Consider the following 16,210-nt stretch of genomic DNA (forward strand, 5'->3'; position numbering starts at 1 on the left):
TTGTCCAATTTATTCGTAAAGCCTAAAATTTTTGTTTACTAAAGTTGTGACCTTGTTTTAATCGTTTTGTTTACGCCATTTTATAATTATTGTACTGTTTGTCGTACTTTAGTTTATTAGTGTATTACTATAACGTAAATTAAGTGTAGTTGTGAATTGTAGAGATGAAACTGAAGTTCCATATACACGTGTATAAATGACATTTAAAACATAAAAAATTAAATACTTATTGTAATAAATTAATATAATTTTTTATTTTGATTGTCCTAAGAAAATTTTCTCCAACTTTATCATTATCGAACAAATCGTTCCACAAAATCATTAGGTCGATTACGTATTGAATTTATTATTTCTTGAATTGGTTTGATCCATTGACCTTACGATTTAACCGCCTTTGCATATTTTCTAATCCGTATTCGGGAATCATACGTTCGTGTATTATTATTTATTACAATGTTTTTCGCCAAAATAATCGAACAAAGACATAAAACTATCAGTAAGAAAAAATATAGATTCAAGGTAACCATTGGAGTTTACCTTTAAATAAAGAATTGGTTGGATACGAGCGTAATTCTATTTATACTCCGCATTATTAATTCTACAGCTAATACATTTACGATGTAAATCTTTCTGGAGGTTGTCAAACACGAGTTGGAACTAATTTTATTCAGAAAATAGTCTAGCTTTGGCCTGCGACTTTGTCCATATGGAATTAATAAAAGGAGTAATTATATATTATCCCTCAGTATAATTTATTACTATTCCAAATTACATTTAGATTCTTAAAATAAAAAAAAAACTTATAATATTATTTTAAAAGATGCACGATGCGATCGAATTATCATTTTTTTTTCTATTTATAACAACTGGACAAACTTGTAACATTTGTATTTTTTGTTATGATCTTGAGTCGACCTTCTCCAGAACATAGGATCGTAAAATATAAATATACTGTCAATTGAGGCATTAAGATGTTCATAATTAACTTGAATCAATTGTTTCACTTAACGTTGATTACGTAAAGGCGCTAAAAGGACATAATTGTGTTTTTAATGCTTTTTCTTACTAATTTTAATATTCCTAGTGTTTCCGCGTCATTGACATTCACTTAATCTAAAGAACATCCAAATATTGAGCTAACACCAATTAACTTTACTTTATTTTACTAACAACTTGTAGTAAAATCGTTGAGATTTTTATAGGAAAGAAATTATTNNNNATAACAAGATTTCAGTGATTTATAACGGATTTACGAAGAAAGTGCTGTTTGTTTTGTAAAAAATTTGATCGAAATTTTAACGCGCTCTTAACCTTTAGGTGTTCGAGTTTAAAATTAGACTTGTTTTAGATTACAGAAGCTTATCTTCGATGAGCTATTTTTACTTCGGGTTTAATTAAAACTCGTGTAATTTTCGAATACAAACATTTAATTAACTAATATTATTAATGCGAAATTTTGTATAGATGGATGTAACTAAATATTTCCAGAGCGGTTAACAGATGTCGTTGGAATTTGGCATAGAACATAGGAATAACACATAGGCTACTGATTAAGTTATTATTTACTATCGCGTGGACGAACTCGCAGGCGATAGCTAGCAAAGTCATATTTCGATTTATCTTATGGTATAACGACTTACGACAGTGACTAAATGATCATAATAATCAAATACTTGTCGGAGTGACGAACGGCTTACAGAATTAATTCCGAAGGCTGATACACGGTAACCATCCTACATTGTGGGCGTGCGTATATCGGAGATAATGAAATAACAATCGCTTAACATTAGAAACATCCTTAGTTGACTACCATCTTAAATAAGAACTGTACACGATTTAATCAGATTGCAAACATTTACAGAGATTAAACAAAAAATATCATTACAAAGCGCACAATTTTACCATTGAATGACAACTGCCATCAGTCATTCGATCGTCGCTTTGACATCTGTCATACCCGATGTACATTCAGCCAGTATTCAAAATTGTTAATTGCCAGTATTCTTCAAAAACATACAAGCATTTTACGCTGTTATTAAAAATAGGAATGTAATTATTACAAATAATAGGATACGTAGCTTAGTTTATAAATAGGATATAAAATCGAATTTATTGCGAAAAATTATGATTTATCATTAGATATAGTAAGTAGTTTATCTTACACGTCTATTAACTACAACGATTACAAAAACAGAAGAACAATGAGTGTTAAAAACATAATTAACTAGTTTTATGATGAATAAATAAGTAAAGTTGCTAGATGTTATGGCCGCATAAATAAAGAGTGCTGTCTTCACTTTCTAACATGACGTTAATTACGAATTGTTTTTAATATAAATTATTTGTCGCATATGAATTGGAACATGAATAAAGGTTTGGGTTATCCTAGCACTTTTTAAAATTTTTTTGTTGTTTTAAGACTATTAAATACATTGAAACAATTTTAGGAATATAATATTTTTTTTTTTCATAAAAACATATTAAGAAATAAATGATAGGTTATACAAGCTTGTTTATAACGCATTTGATATTTAAAATTTATTAATGCTTACAAGACATGTCGAAATTATTCTGTTCTTTTCATAGCCCCTGTATTTATAACCTAGTAACTACAGAGTTTTATATTCTGAAACCAAATTACTTTACATAAAGAAAGTGATTTGTAAAATAAATGACGATCTACCTTTTTCTCTCTTTTAAGTGCGGAAAATACAAACAAAAAAAACCTACTGCGTATTTTGTGCTCCTCTGTTAGACAAGTCTTTTCTGAATAGCAATTTAAAATATTAGTCATTCTTTTGTTTTGTGAATGTTTGCGCTGATCATAATATGATGTAATACCGAAAAAATATTATAGATGTAAAATTAAAATATTGCAAAGATAATACATATACCAGACAGGTACTTTAGGATATGTTTGTGTGCAGAGCAGTGTTTAGAACATTCGTTTGCTTTGTGCGCACTTGACGTTGCAGTGTAAAGCGTTGTAAAGGACTGCAACACAAAATGTTAACGGAGATTCAAAGAGACTGGAAATGACAGTGAATATGTTTGTTTTAAAGAAGATATACCTATCGTGGGTTTTCACCAAAATTATACTTAAACACACAACTGTAGCTTAAAAATGGTATATCTGATATTATTTCTCTTGTTACTTAAGATTTCCTTAATGTCTTTGTCTTCGTAGTTGAGTTTTTAATTTTTTCTTCTTATCAGTACATCATTTCAAAGGAATTGCTGACGTTCATAGCCCATTCATATATGATACAATGAGACGCACTGATGGATCTATAGCGATATTTGATTTATTTTAATACTAATAACAAACTTGTATTGTTTTATTCAAGCTTTGCATATGCTCATAAGAACAGCCCTTTAAGCGATATCTCAGGTTTTCCGATTACTGTAACAACAGTTAAATTAGATACATTAAGTGGAATAAAAATGTTACTGAAATAAGTTATTTAAATGCATACAAAATACAATACAATCTTTACAATATTAGTATAGATATAGACAAAATATACAGTTATTTCGAGATACAGAATCACAGTAACTGAGACATTTATTTCCTTTATCGCACGACGTAACTCTTATGCATGCCATCAAATACAGACTTCATGTATCTATTATTTTGCCGACTCTAACTTGGATTCACACGACATAGGATAGTTATCTATACTTACTATTATAATAAAGCGTAAACACACACTTCTTTGTTGCCTAAGATGTAACCAATTACAGCATATTTTAGAATAATTATTTTTTTAATAAATAGCCCTACAGTTACGTCACGCTTTAGGCTATATATTTTCACGCCATTAAACTTAGGGGGTAAATATCTTGGATGAAAATCCAAATATAGGAAAGAGACCATAAGTTTGCTGCCAACATTAAGGAAGCAAGGTTGCTATGGTTTGTCATCGTCATGTCATTTTGACAATTGATAATTTGACACATGTAAATAATAAAATAAAATTTTCATAATTTTATGCGGATGAAGTCGCACAGGAACAGCTAGTAAATGATACAATATTTAAACTTATTCCAACAGTAGAAAGTAATTTTAAGTAAGCAATCAACATAAAACATTCGATGGAATTCTGAACAATGATTTAATTAAATACTTAAGAAGTAATAAAATTACAATTGTAACTTTACTTAATATCAGTGAAGTATCATTTCGTGTTTTTAAATATGTATTTAAATGAGCTGTGCAGCAGTAAAGTTATTTATGAATGAAATTATACCCCACAAATGTTCGCCTTTACGCCTCGAGTTTAGAAAACATTCTTGTTTGTTGTTCTCTGGGGAGTACGTGATACAACTCCTAAGGCGTTTTTGTTCTGTGGAACTTCAATGCACTTTTATAACCATAATAATACTTATACTTTAGCCCAAGATGTTTAATTCTGTATATATTTTATACATATAGTATAAATAAAGTACGTAGTTTGAACCTTCAAAAATCGGGAACTAAAGATCAGATTGGAATGATAGTTTTTGCAGTGTAATTATTTTATTTAATAGCCAAGTTAAAAGTTAATAAATTGTAATTGAAAGTTACATTAAGTATCCAAATGGTGTCATTAAAAATCTTACTAGAAAACGTACTTAAAACAAAATACTAAATAACATTTAACATTTTTAGAAAAGCAGCGCAATGTTTCCTATTTAAGAGAATGGCAGAGCAGTCATTTTAGTTTTATATAAGCTACACAAATAGCATTTAGTTTTACGAAGTTGAAGTAAATTTTTTGCAAGATGAATACCTCCTTCTTTTGGGAAGTCGGTCAAAAATGAAAGGAACTTTTATGAAAAAAGATGGTTTAACGTTTAGTGTGTTAGATGAATTGTATTATTTAATTAATTCTAGCGTTTCCTAGGCAGAATCTTCTATATAAAACACATTACCATCTTCCTATGTAACTACTCGTAAGTATATAAAATCATTGGTTGGAGGAGCTTTAATAGCCTTTATTATTTCAATTTCTAGTGTACGCAAACAAATCAGTTTCTTGTTTTTTCCAGAATTCGGCTATATCTATACTATTATAATAAAGCGTAAACACACACTTCTTTGTTGCCTAAGATGTCAGCAATTACAGCATATTTTTGAATAATACTTTTTTTAATAAAAAGCCCTACACTTACATCACGCTTTAGGCTAGATATTTTTACGCCATTAAACTTAGGGGTAAATATTTTGGATAAAAACCCTAATGTGGGAGAGAGACCATAAGTTGCTGCCAACATCAAGGAAGCAAGATTTTCAAGGTTTGTCATGTCATGTCATTTTGACATTTGCTATTGATAATTTGACACGTGTAAACAATAAAATAAAATTTTCACAAATTCATGCGGATAGAGTCGTATGGGAACAGCTAGTTTTTTTTATATTTCTGGTCACGGTAATATCAGGTTTGAAGCTTACTCCAAGCGAGAGATGAGTAGGCATTAGTCAACTAATTGGTCGGCTAACTTAATACGTATCTTTGAATTTCTTTGCCGATATAAGTCAGGGTTGATATTGGTTAGTCTTTTTCAATAGTTTTTTTACAGTTATGTCTGTAGAAAATAAAACTTCTTACATTGCTTATTATGGTTGTAAAAATATTTACATGGAAGTGTTTGAGGTAATTACTGACTTGGTGTATATTAAAACATACAAGTTATATTTAATTTAATGATTGACGCACGCCGGATGTGAACTGAACATTTATCTTTGTCGTTTCTTGACGAAACGTAAACATCTTACCGAATCTTGTTTTGATACTCGACGAAATTGATTAACCTTACTTTACAATGTTGAAAAACAGACATCCATGTTTTACAAGTTGTTTTATTTGTTTTATAAAATGTTATGAAGCTTTGGAAGTAATGTAACATTATATTTTATTATATTGTTGTGGAAGGGCGATTGTAATTATTTTGTTTTATTTATTGTACAACTGCCTTTTTTATTTGTTTTGTCGAGTGTTAGGTGTTTTGGTTTTTATACTCTACGGGTTACTTGAGTATATTTCTTAGAATTTAAATTGAAGACAGATCCAAATTTATAAAGTGTTAAAATCATTTAAGTATGACATATCACCATTTGTACATATTTTTTTTAATTAAAAGTTTTTCGCCTACATTAAATAACCACCACAAAATGTGATTATTTCAATATGATGATTCAATGGTTGTTATTATTTTACACTCATATTTAATAGTAAAGCATGTAAAGTATTATAAAATCATGCGGTTCTGCTAATTTATTATCTGTGTCACTTTTAAACAATTAGCACAATAATAAATAGTAACTAATATTAACTTTGTGAATTTTTCCTTGTTTGCAGGTAGTTGATATCAAAATCAGCCGCTAACAATGGAGGATGACAGTGAAGTTGTGATGTTCAACGGGACAAACGAATCGACAACTTCGTCATTTCACGAGCCAGACTCTTTGAACTTAATTGTACCGCTAACAGTAATATACGCGATTATTTTCGTGGCCGGTATCCTCGGGAACTTGAGCACATGTTTTGTGATCGCACGGAATCGATCGATGCACACCGCTACGAACTTCTATTTGTTTAGCTTAGCTGTATCCGACTTGATCCTACTAGTTTGTGGACTACCAATAGAATCGTACCGACTCTGGAATCCCTTCATATATCCACTAGGCGAGGTATTCTGTATAACGTTAGGCCTCGCTTCGGAAACATCTGCGAATGCAACTGTATTGACAATAACAGCATTCACAGTCGAGAGATACATTGCTATTTGCCGACCTTTCATGTCGCATACGATGTCCAAATTATCAAGAGCCGTCCGATTTATCATTGCGATATGGATATGCGCATTATGTACCGCTGTACCGCAGGCCATGCAGTTTGGTATCGTTACATATGTGGAAAACGGTCAGAATATGAGTGCCTGTACTGTGAAAGGGCAAGGTGTTCATGAAGTGTTCGTTATATCTAGTTTCGTTTTCTTCGTGGCGCCGATGTCGGTGATAACAGTGCTGTACGTGTTCATTGGTGTCAAGCTGAGAACGTCTCGTGTTCTGCATCCTACAAAGAAGTTGAGCGCTAACGGCAGTGACAAGTTTTGTGCCAACATTAGATATCGACATGGCACATCGCAAAGAAGAGTTATACGGATGTTAGGTGAGTTTTTAAGTAGTTATTTTTTTTTATGTTACAAGAAATGTTAATTCTTTTCACCATATTATAAGTTGTATCAAAAACTAGATAATTTAATTTACAAAACGGTTGAAATAAAAATTGATCACGACGTTTATTTTGTAGTAGACGACAATTAATTAAAAATTAAATGAGACGACAATGTAAATGAAGAATTCAAATTAATTGCTTAGTCCGTTCAATATTAAATGGATTTAGTTTAGTTACTGTAAATAATGACCTAATAGTAATACACTCTGTGGCTTTAAATTCAATCATTCGATTTAAGTAATGTTGAACAAGTAAAGGTCAACAGTGTGAGCATTGTTTAATAAAATATAATTTCAATCAGAAATAATAAAATTCTTAATCGTATATTCATTGTTTTAAATCATAGTAAATTCGTTTTATTATATTTTAAACGACTTATACACATTCATAATCTTAAAACCATAAAAAACATTTGAAATACAGTATAATTGGTATTTTTGCGTTATATTGTTCTTATTACTTCATATTATCCGACGTAATGTTTTTTCATTTGTAACAATATCCAAAGGCTACATGTTTCTCCCTAAGGAATCTACAAGGTGGAACAAAATGTCCGACTTTACTATTAATATTATTTGTCCGCAGTTGCCGTGGCTTTATCTTTCTTCATATGTTGGGCTCCGTTCCACGTACAACGACTGCTTGCGATATACGGCAAAAGCATGGATCACCCGAGTGATACATTTTTCTTGGTAATATTTTTAATTTATACATTTTATTTTCTGATTTATTTAATTATAACTTGACGTATACCTTTTTATTTTAATAAAACAAAGATGAAGCAATTTTTTAACTCCAGGATCGATTTTCTTTTTATGTGTAGGGAGACGCTTCAGCTGAATATTATTTTCATTTATATTTCTTTTGTATGTTTACTGTAGTACTGAGTACTGTAGTGAGTTATTCTTTTTTTTTAATTTTTAATATAAGTTAAGAACTAAAACTTTTATTAAAATAGTGCTTGTTATTTCTGAGTCATGAGTGACACTTAAAAAACTCACTTGGCACCTTTGACCCGGGCACGTAACTCAACTTTAGTTTTTGTTATAATTTTGATAGCAATAGTAATTATTCATAGCTCTAATCAAAATGTTGTACAACAAGTTCTGAACAGCTTTTTTATGTTTCTAATCTTGTTTTTTCCACAGGTGTATCTTGTCCTTACCTATCTCTCGGGAGTACTGTACTTTTTATCAACAGCGATTAACCCCATTCTCTACAACATTATGTCGAACAAATTCAGGAACGCATTTAAGGTAAGATTTATTTATTCGAAGCCTTGTGTAACCGTTTTATTATCAAAACACATTTATTATAATTTTCTGATTATTATAATTTATTTATTTTTATTTATTTATACAAACAAACATACAATATCACAATTCAAATATAATTTTACAAATACGTTTCTCACATTTTTTTTTTACTTCTAATTTTAAATTCGGTATTTTGTTCAATTATATGTATATCCTTGGCTCCTTTACTAGGTTAATCCCCTGTATTAAAGGAGCCAATGACTTCCCTTAATTTGTGTAATATTATAACAAAATTCAAAAAACAAAATAGATTCAGCAATTCACCATTATTTCATATTTATATAACATATATATCACTGTTTTTTAATTGAATGAGAAAGAGACGACGACATTATTTTTCCATAGTGGGAATCCACGCATATCATAGTTTTTGTAGTCAAAGATGGCAAACGAACATGTAGTCACTTGAATTCGCCAAAAATAGTGAAATGACCGTTGCCTACATATATCTCTGCAGAAACATTGTCCACCTCTAATTGACGGAAGATCGGACGCACAAAAAGAGCATATTTACCATTACTAACCACTTTATAAGAAAAGGTTAAGAATGGGAAGAGTGCTTAATTTTACAGCGGCTCTGTATGAAGGCGATACGCGGAAATAATACTACACGCCAGATTTTCTAAATACCGATATCATAATGCTCATAACTTGTAGTAACATGTATAACCAGATAAACAACAAGCTTTAATATTCACTTATAAGTCTATACGATTGATATGTTAACAAAATTAACCGTATTAGATAAATTGTTTTTTTACGTACATGGTAACAAAATTTTAGTAATACATAATCGCCTTGAATACATTAAGCTTTTTTATCGGTGGTCAAAAAAATATTAAGAATTTTAATAAGTGTAAGAAAACCAGTTCAGTAACTGAACATTAAATGTCCCGACCAATGTTTGGCAAATGATTTCATCGTAAGCAAAAATATTTATTAACTATATTAAACCTGTTTTGTACACATTGTGCTAAAAAAATCGTGTATACCAGAGAAATATGGTTTGGAACCTTTATTTTATGATTGTTTTTATTCAAAAAGAATGAGGGATTACCGAAATATTTGTAGTAACATATGGCAAATACAAAATTTCTCTGTTATGAAACAAAATACGTTACGTTTTGGCAAACTACATATCGAGTATAAAAAATATTGAAACCTACGACCCGAAACGCTTGCCGTTTTTTATTGGCGTGCATTATTAAAAATATGTTTCTTTTTTAATCAAGAAGGAATAAATTCATTTTATACTAGCTTTCGCCCGCGACTCCATCCGTGTGGTATTAAAAAATACAAAAGTAAATACCATATGTGTCCTTCCAGACTATCCTCTGCATCTATGACAAATTTCATCGAGATCGTTTCAGCCGTTTAGGCTACAAACTCTAACAAACATCGATCCATTCATCTAATCTTTCGCATTTATAATATTAGTAAGATTGTAACAAGCACTTTAACGTTTTCTATATCATGAACTTGTTCAATTTAATTGAAACATTTTTAAGACAAAATTACGAAACAGATGTGAAATTAAATTCTAAGTTGTTCAAGCGTTTTCACAGAACTTCTGAATGAAACTAATTAAAACAATCATTTTAATTAAAATTTACGTCTCATTAGTATTTGAATATATTTTGTAAGAAATCGATAGTTTTCACATTTCTATGAAATGTTACAACCGCGTTACGAACCGTCATTTATTACTGAGGAGTCACCTTAGTGTAGATATTTCAACTACACTAGGGACCGATAAGGAGCTTTACTTAAGTTAGGGGCGACTGGGCCTCACCATACATATCTTTGAATTTTGTCTCTGATATGTGCAGGTTTCACCACCATGTTTGCCTTCACCGTAAGAATGTCGGGTAAATTAGTTACTTACTAGCTTTCGCTCGCGACTCCGTCCGCGTGGAATTTAAAAAAAACAACAAAATTGAATAGCCTATGAGTTCTTCCAGACTATCTTCTATATCTATGCCAAATTTCATAGAAATCCGTTCAGCCGTTTAGGCTACAAACTCTAACGAACATCCATCCATCCATCTAAACTTTCATATTTATAATATTATAAGTATAAGTAAGAAGTAAGATTAAATTCGAAAAACATATTGGTACATGGCAGGGTTCAAACCCTGAGCCACCGTCGGTCTTGTATATCTAAACCTATATTCTAAAGGAATTGCGAATGAAATTCGAGTCGTACACAGAGGTATTGTTTAGCCACAATATTAAAGTTTAAAGACTGTACAAAGGAAATAGTATTTCGGTGGTTTTGTTTTTAAACAAAAAGCAGCTCAATCTCGTTATGTCATTATGTCATTAGTTTGACCATGACGGTTTTAGTAGTTTTTTCATCTGTATGATTCTGGTAACCAGTTAATAAACTTATCGTAGTTACTTTGGGAATCTCAAAAAAAGAATTTAAATTAAGATCTCTAATGAAGTTCTCGCTAGACAGTTGGTTTAAGGGCCCGATTCAAAAGGATTCAAAGAAACTGCATGCATTGTGAGGAGGTTTCTGTCTCCACAGCCCTGACTACCGGTTGCTTAAGTCATCGGATTCTGCAGCCAAGGGGTGTTCTATTTTTATAAAATATGTTTTTATTTTTATACAAATCATGTAAAATACAATACATATAAAATAAGATATAAAGGTATATGTGTGATATTGGTAAATAAAATAAATGATAAAAACGTTAATTATAAGCCAAAAATAACATTTATCAATTTAGAATCACGTTGAAATTCTGATTTTAATCATTTAATAGCATTGGCCACAAATAGCAAACGTTTCCATTTGGAACTTGTTTTGAAAAGCCAATAAAATTATAAAAAAGGTAATTTGGAGTCTCAACTTTGCTGGTTAATAGCTTCAATGTACCAGCACCATGGAGACGCCTCGTGCATAAATAAGTCGGCCCCCGAACACCGGACGACCTCGATGCTTATATACTATTACATAATGTTAAATTAAATGGTTATTCCGGATTACACTTTGTTTTTATCAGATTACTAAGAGATAATTGTTTTTCGTAGATATGTAAGGAGTTGTAAGTAATTCATCTCCCCTACCATATCATACCCGTAGAGCAGCGCACCGGGTTATCGTACTCCAAATAACTCTATCATCCGTCATCTTAGTCACCACTCCCTTCTTGATCATGTCAACTTTCAAGCAATCCATCCATCTATTTTTAGGTCTACCTCTGCCGGTGTAGCCCTTCACATTCATACCTAATGTCCTTCTTTTCGCGATTCATTCCTCCTCATAACATGCCCATACCATGCTAACCCTAAATTTAAACTCCTAAATTTAATTTAACTCCTAAATTTCTCAACTACTTTGGCTTTTCTCAAACTCCCTCTTATATACTCAAGCGTTATAAGTACTTGAATATTATTTCCGGTTAAAGTAACAGAAGCCATCAATTGACATGACTTCATTTAGTATAGAGTACTCTCGTCTAAAATGTTTCGTAACTAAATATAAAACAGAATTAAATAACTATAAATACATAGAGAGTACAATATTAAAACGAAAAACATATAAAATCGCAATAAAAATGATGTAATCTTTCCCAAATGAAATGATATGCACAATTAATAAAATTGACATCCTCTTATTTGATCTGATATTAAAGCAAGTTTCTGTATAACTGGTCAGGTTTAATTATTTTTAAATATATTTTAAATGCTATCGGTTTATTAAATCAAGACACAAAAACAAATTGATGTTTTGTAACTGTAGACTTTGATGTTTTTTGTTTTGTTTTAACACTAGCCGTTGCATTTATTCCGTCCACGTGAAATTAAAAAAATTGGTTATGTAAAAAGTACATATATCCTATGTTAGTCTGCGATAACGTAGCTTATGAATGATTGAAACATTGGTGAGAAATTTTGAAATTGGCCTAGTAATTTCGGAGTTATTTCAGTAGATTCCAAACTACAAATCTTTCCTCTTTATAATACTAAATGTAATGTAAATGTGTAATACTATATTGTTTTTTTTTTTCAAAATAAAAATAGTTACATTTTATAAACATTGTTCATGTTAAAACAGTATACTAATGTTTAGTTTCAGTACAGTTTCTCAAGAGTACATCCAAGAAACATTTATATGATTTTTAAATAATTAGCAACGTAATGTAGATTTACGTGTTCAGAAAAGGCACTTACACAATTATGAAAAACGTTTCAAGGTGAAATTCTAAATTTATATACAGAATGTTGCTTATATATGTTAACATATTTAAGTGTTAATGCACAAGGCGATAAAGATTTAAATTAGTTTATTCTATTATGCTTTTATAAATTCAAATGATTGTTTTTATCAGTATTTAATTCGATATAAGTTTACATGGAATATCTGGTTTTAAGTATAAACTGTAGCCAAAAATAACTCGATGAGTGTTGAAATAAATATTTGCGATTCGTATGAATTGACTGTTCTAATTTTGTTCGCGACGAATGTCTTGACACCTAACCGTCTTGTTGAAGAACGAAGATTTAAAAATTAATTTTAAAAATACTTCCAATAGATTATTTATATCATACTAATATTATTTTGTAAACATGATATAAGGAATTAAATTACCTTTAGATTTTGATAAGAACAAACACTCTTTAGAATACAGCATTGTTTATATATACATTATGTGCATTTTTGTACAGATGACGTTAGCATCATGGTGCGGGCGTAGGAACAGGCCGATGGGTCGCATGTACAGCGCCCTACTTGCCTCGCAGCGTCAGCGCGCGCTCGCCGGCGCGGCGGACCGTGCCAGTAGCAGACGACACCTGCGTCGGCACTCCACCGCCATCACACAGATCTGTGACGCGCCGCAGAGAGTGCAGGTGAGGTCAGGTCCGAACAATTGTTTTTGTTACACTCTGGTGGTGGCTATACTTCTTTCTTCAATCTTCAAATGTGAAAAACATTATTTGATAATAATCTTCTCGGCGCATTAATGTTTTAGTTTAATTTTACGGATCACATTTCTTTTTACTTTAATCTATGCGAGTGCCAAGGATTGTTCTCTTAACACGATCTGGCATGAACATTTCGAATCAAATATTCACGAATGAGTAAGTAATTTCCTTCGAAAATAATTAACTGGAGACTTTAATTATCTACTCGAAGTATTTAATGAAATCCATATTGTATAATCTACATCTACAGAGAATATAGTTTTGTGTATTTGATTTGAAGAAAGTTAAGATAAAATCATGTTTATTTCTTTAATTTTGACTTTACTTCATTTTTATTTGACGTAACAATGTAAACGATATTTCATTAAAAAATTTCTGCGAAAAAAGATCTACGAACAAAATCTTTGGAATGTCCGTTGTTATTTACAGTGTTACACGGGGCCCGGCCGGGAGCTAGCTGTGGTAAACGAGAGCCCGAGCGGTAACGGACATTGCAGGCACTGGCGACTCCGCCTCGGCCTCGACGAGCCCTCCGACTCAATCGGATCGCCGCGTAGCATATCCAATTCCAGCTTACGCGAAGTCGACGACGAATTAACCGGGGAGGAACTGGCAACCTATATGTACCAAGTGAATTGTCACATAGGTGGACTTACCTGAGTAACGACTGTGTAAACAATGGTACGAGACTCACTCGATCGAAGGTAGTTCGAACGAGTTCGTGGTGAGAACAATTAGTAGTTGCTAGATGGTGTAAGATACTTTACAAATGTTGACGTTAAACGTTTAGTGAATAAAAAAGTAGATGATTTCTCGAAGACCTAAAATGAGTTGTTAATTGTTATATTTATACAGACTTCAAAATAATTTTTCATGTGAAGTTTGTCGACTGAGATGGATACGATAACTATCTTTAGAAAATTACCTGGACTTTTTGTTGTTATCTAAGCTTTGTAATTGAGCTTTTGGGTATAACATAATGACTTAACTTATTTTGGTGTTTTATTGGAACATGCTGCTGCAAACATTTATCTTATATTTTTAACTTTGACTTTATTTTGCATTAGACTTTCTTCATGATTATGTGAAAGTCTTTATGTATTGTAAATATGTACATAATACATAATGTATTTTTACAATAAGTATCCCGTATAACGAAGTTAATTTAAATTTGTTAAGTTTAAATGAAATGTATTTTAACTAGATTATAATATTGATAAAATCTCAAGTGTTAAATAATACAGATTTATTATGTACGTTATGTCGAATAACATTTTCGACTTTAAGCATAATAATTAGATTTCCGAAGTGCTCATATTATTTTTAAGAATGAATATAATATGATTATTAACTGAATATATTAAATTGCACCATTCTCATATGAATCAAAATTAAAAATAAAAAAGAAATAACATACTGTGAAAAGTTTAGCTACATTTATTAAAAAAAAATTCTCTATTTTTTGAAAGATAACGAGATGATATAGAATTATGTTTTAATACAAGTTTGTCAACAATGAAAACTCTATTGTTTAACTTGAATAGTAGGGTAATATTTCTCCATACTGTTAAGTAAATGCTTTTGTCTTTTGGAAAAGACTGGAAATTGTTGATGCGTATGTGCTGTGCACATTGTAAATATTAGCTTATAAAGGTTTGTTATTTGTGATTGAAATATTGTCGGATTTAAATTAATTGTTTTAATATATAAGATTAAATGTATCTCGATAATTAGTACGATGTATCTAGATTAAATATATTTATGTTTTGTCTTGTTATATTTAGGTATTAGAAATTAAATAAAATTAGAGTCTACGATTAAAATCGAATAATTTGTTTTTTTTTTTTTATGTTTATCTAAATAGGTATTGTGTAAAATTAATGGAATTACAATAACTTATTAAATTACAATGGTTATTTAAAAATGTTTACAACTTTAAACCAAATTAAGAGTATTTTTAATTGTAATCGTCTTTTTTGTACAATGTCATGCCGTTTGTAAATAACAATGTAAATTCAGTTACTCTAAATAACGTCCATTATTTTGTTTTTAAAGAAGAAGATATTCGAATTCATGAAAATAATATAAACAATAAAGAATTTGCATATGACTTTTCTTTCATTTGTTATCCCGTAAAAACAAATAATTCTTTCTTATCTGAAACGAACATAACGACTTGTGCGTCTACTTCAGCATAAAGGATGATTGATTTTTTTGACGTATTTGAAAAATGATTAAGTGAAATGAGATAATTATTTAAATAGCTAAACCCAGAGTTTTGTATAGAATTTTTTCATACTAGAAGTAAAATAACTTTAATTTCTGCAAACGAACGCCTGAAATTTATCATTAGCAATATTTAACTTACGAGTTTAATTGCGCGGAGTAAACGTGTTGGCTGATAACATTCCTGATACACATAAAGTCTAAGATATCTTTAATATACACTCTATTTAAAAGACAATAATGTATTTTTATATTAATATGAAAACTATACGTCGAAAGCATGCATGAAAGATTTTTTACACGGGTCTCAGTATCCCAGTATAAAGATTTTTGGTTAAATAGATAATACTGATTAAAACCAATTTTACAGACCTAAATTTAGTAACCTACTAAAGTAAGCTAACCAAACGAAAAGATAAATATCCTTGTCTACCATAAATTCTTTTTAGTCATAAAAACAAAGAAAGAGAAACCCGAAGGACGAAAAGTTGGCGCAGTTATTTTGAAAATATC

At 30.5% G+C, this 16,210-nt stretch overlaps 1 protein-coding gene across 3 annotated transcripts in view; it reads left to right on the forward strand.

The window, feature by feature from the left end:
• The window catches only part of LOC106106780 (neuromedin-U receptor 2-like), an 18,978-nt gene extending 4,143 nt beyond the window's left edge, over nucleotides 1–14,835 (forward strand). Inside the window, exons 2-6 of one of the 3 annotated variants that reach the window (XM_013287439.1) lie at nucleotides 6,342–7,154; nucleotides 7,806–7,912; nucleotides 8,369–8,476; nucleotides 13,214–13,406; nucleotides 13,901–14,048. In XM_013287439.1, coding sequence (XP_013142893.1) covers nucleotides 6,371–7,154; nucleotides 7,806–7,912; nucleotides 8,369–8,476; nucleotides 13,214–13,406; nucleotides 13,901–13,956 — 1,248 coding nt within the window. In that variant the 5' untranslated portion in view covers nucleotides 6,342–6,370 and the 3' untranslated portion in view covers nucleotides 13,957–14,048. Of the gene's footprint in view, nucleotides 1–6,341; nucleotides 7,155–7,805; nucleotides 7,913–8,368; nucleotides 8,477–13,213; nucleotides 13,407–13,900 lie in introns of all 3 variants that reach the window. The other 2 variants (XM_013287440.1, XM_013287438.1) reach the window with 2 other exon arrangements.
• Nucleotides 14,836–16,210: the final 1,375 nt, after the last annotated feature.

Source organism: Papilio polytes, unplaced genomic scaffold (assembly GCF_000836215.1).
Source record: "Papilio polytes unplaced genomic scaffold, Ppol_1.0 DF822178.1, whole genome shotgun sequence".
NCBI classification, from domain to species: domain Eukaryota; kingdom Metazoa; phylum Arthropoda; class Insecta; order Lepidoptera; family Papilionidae; genus Papilio; species Papilio polytes.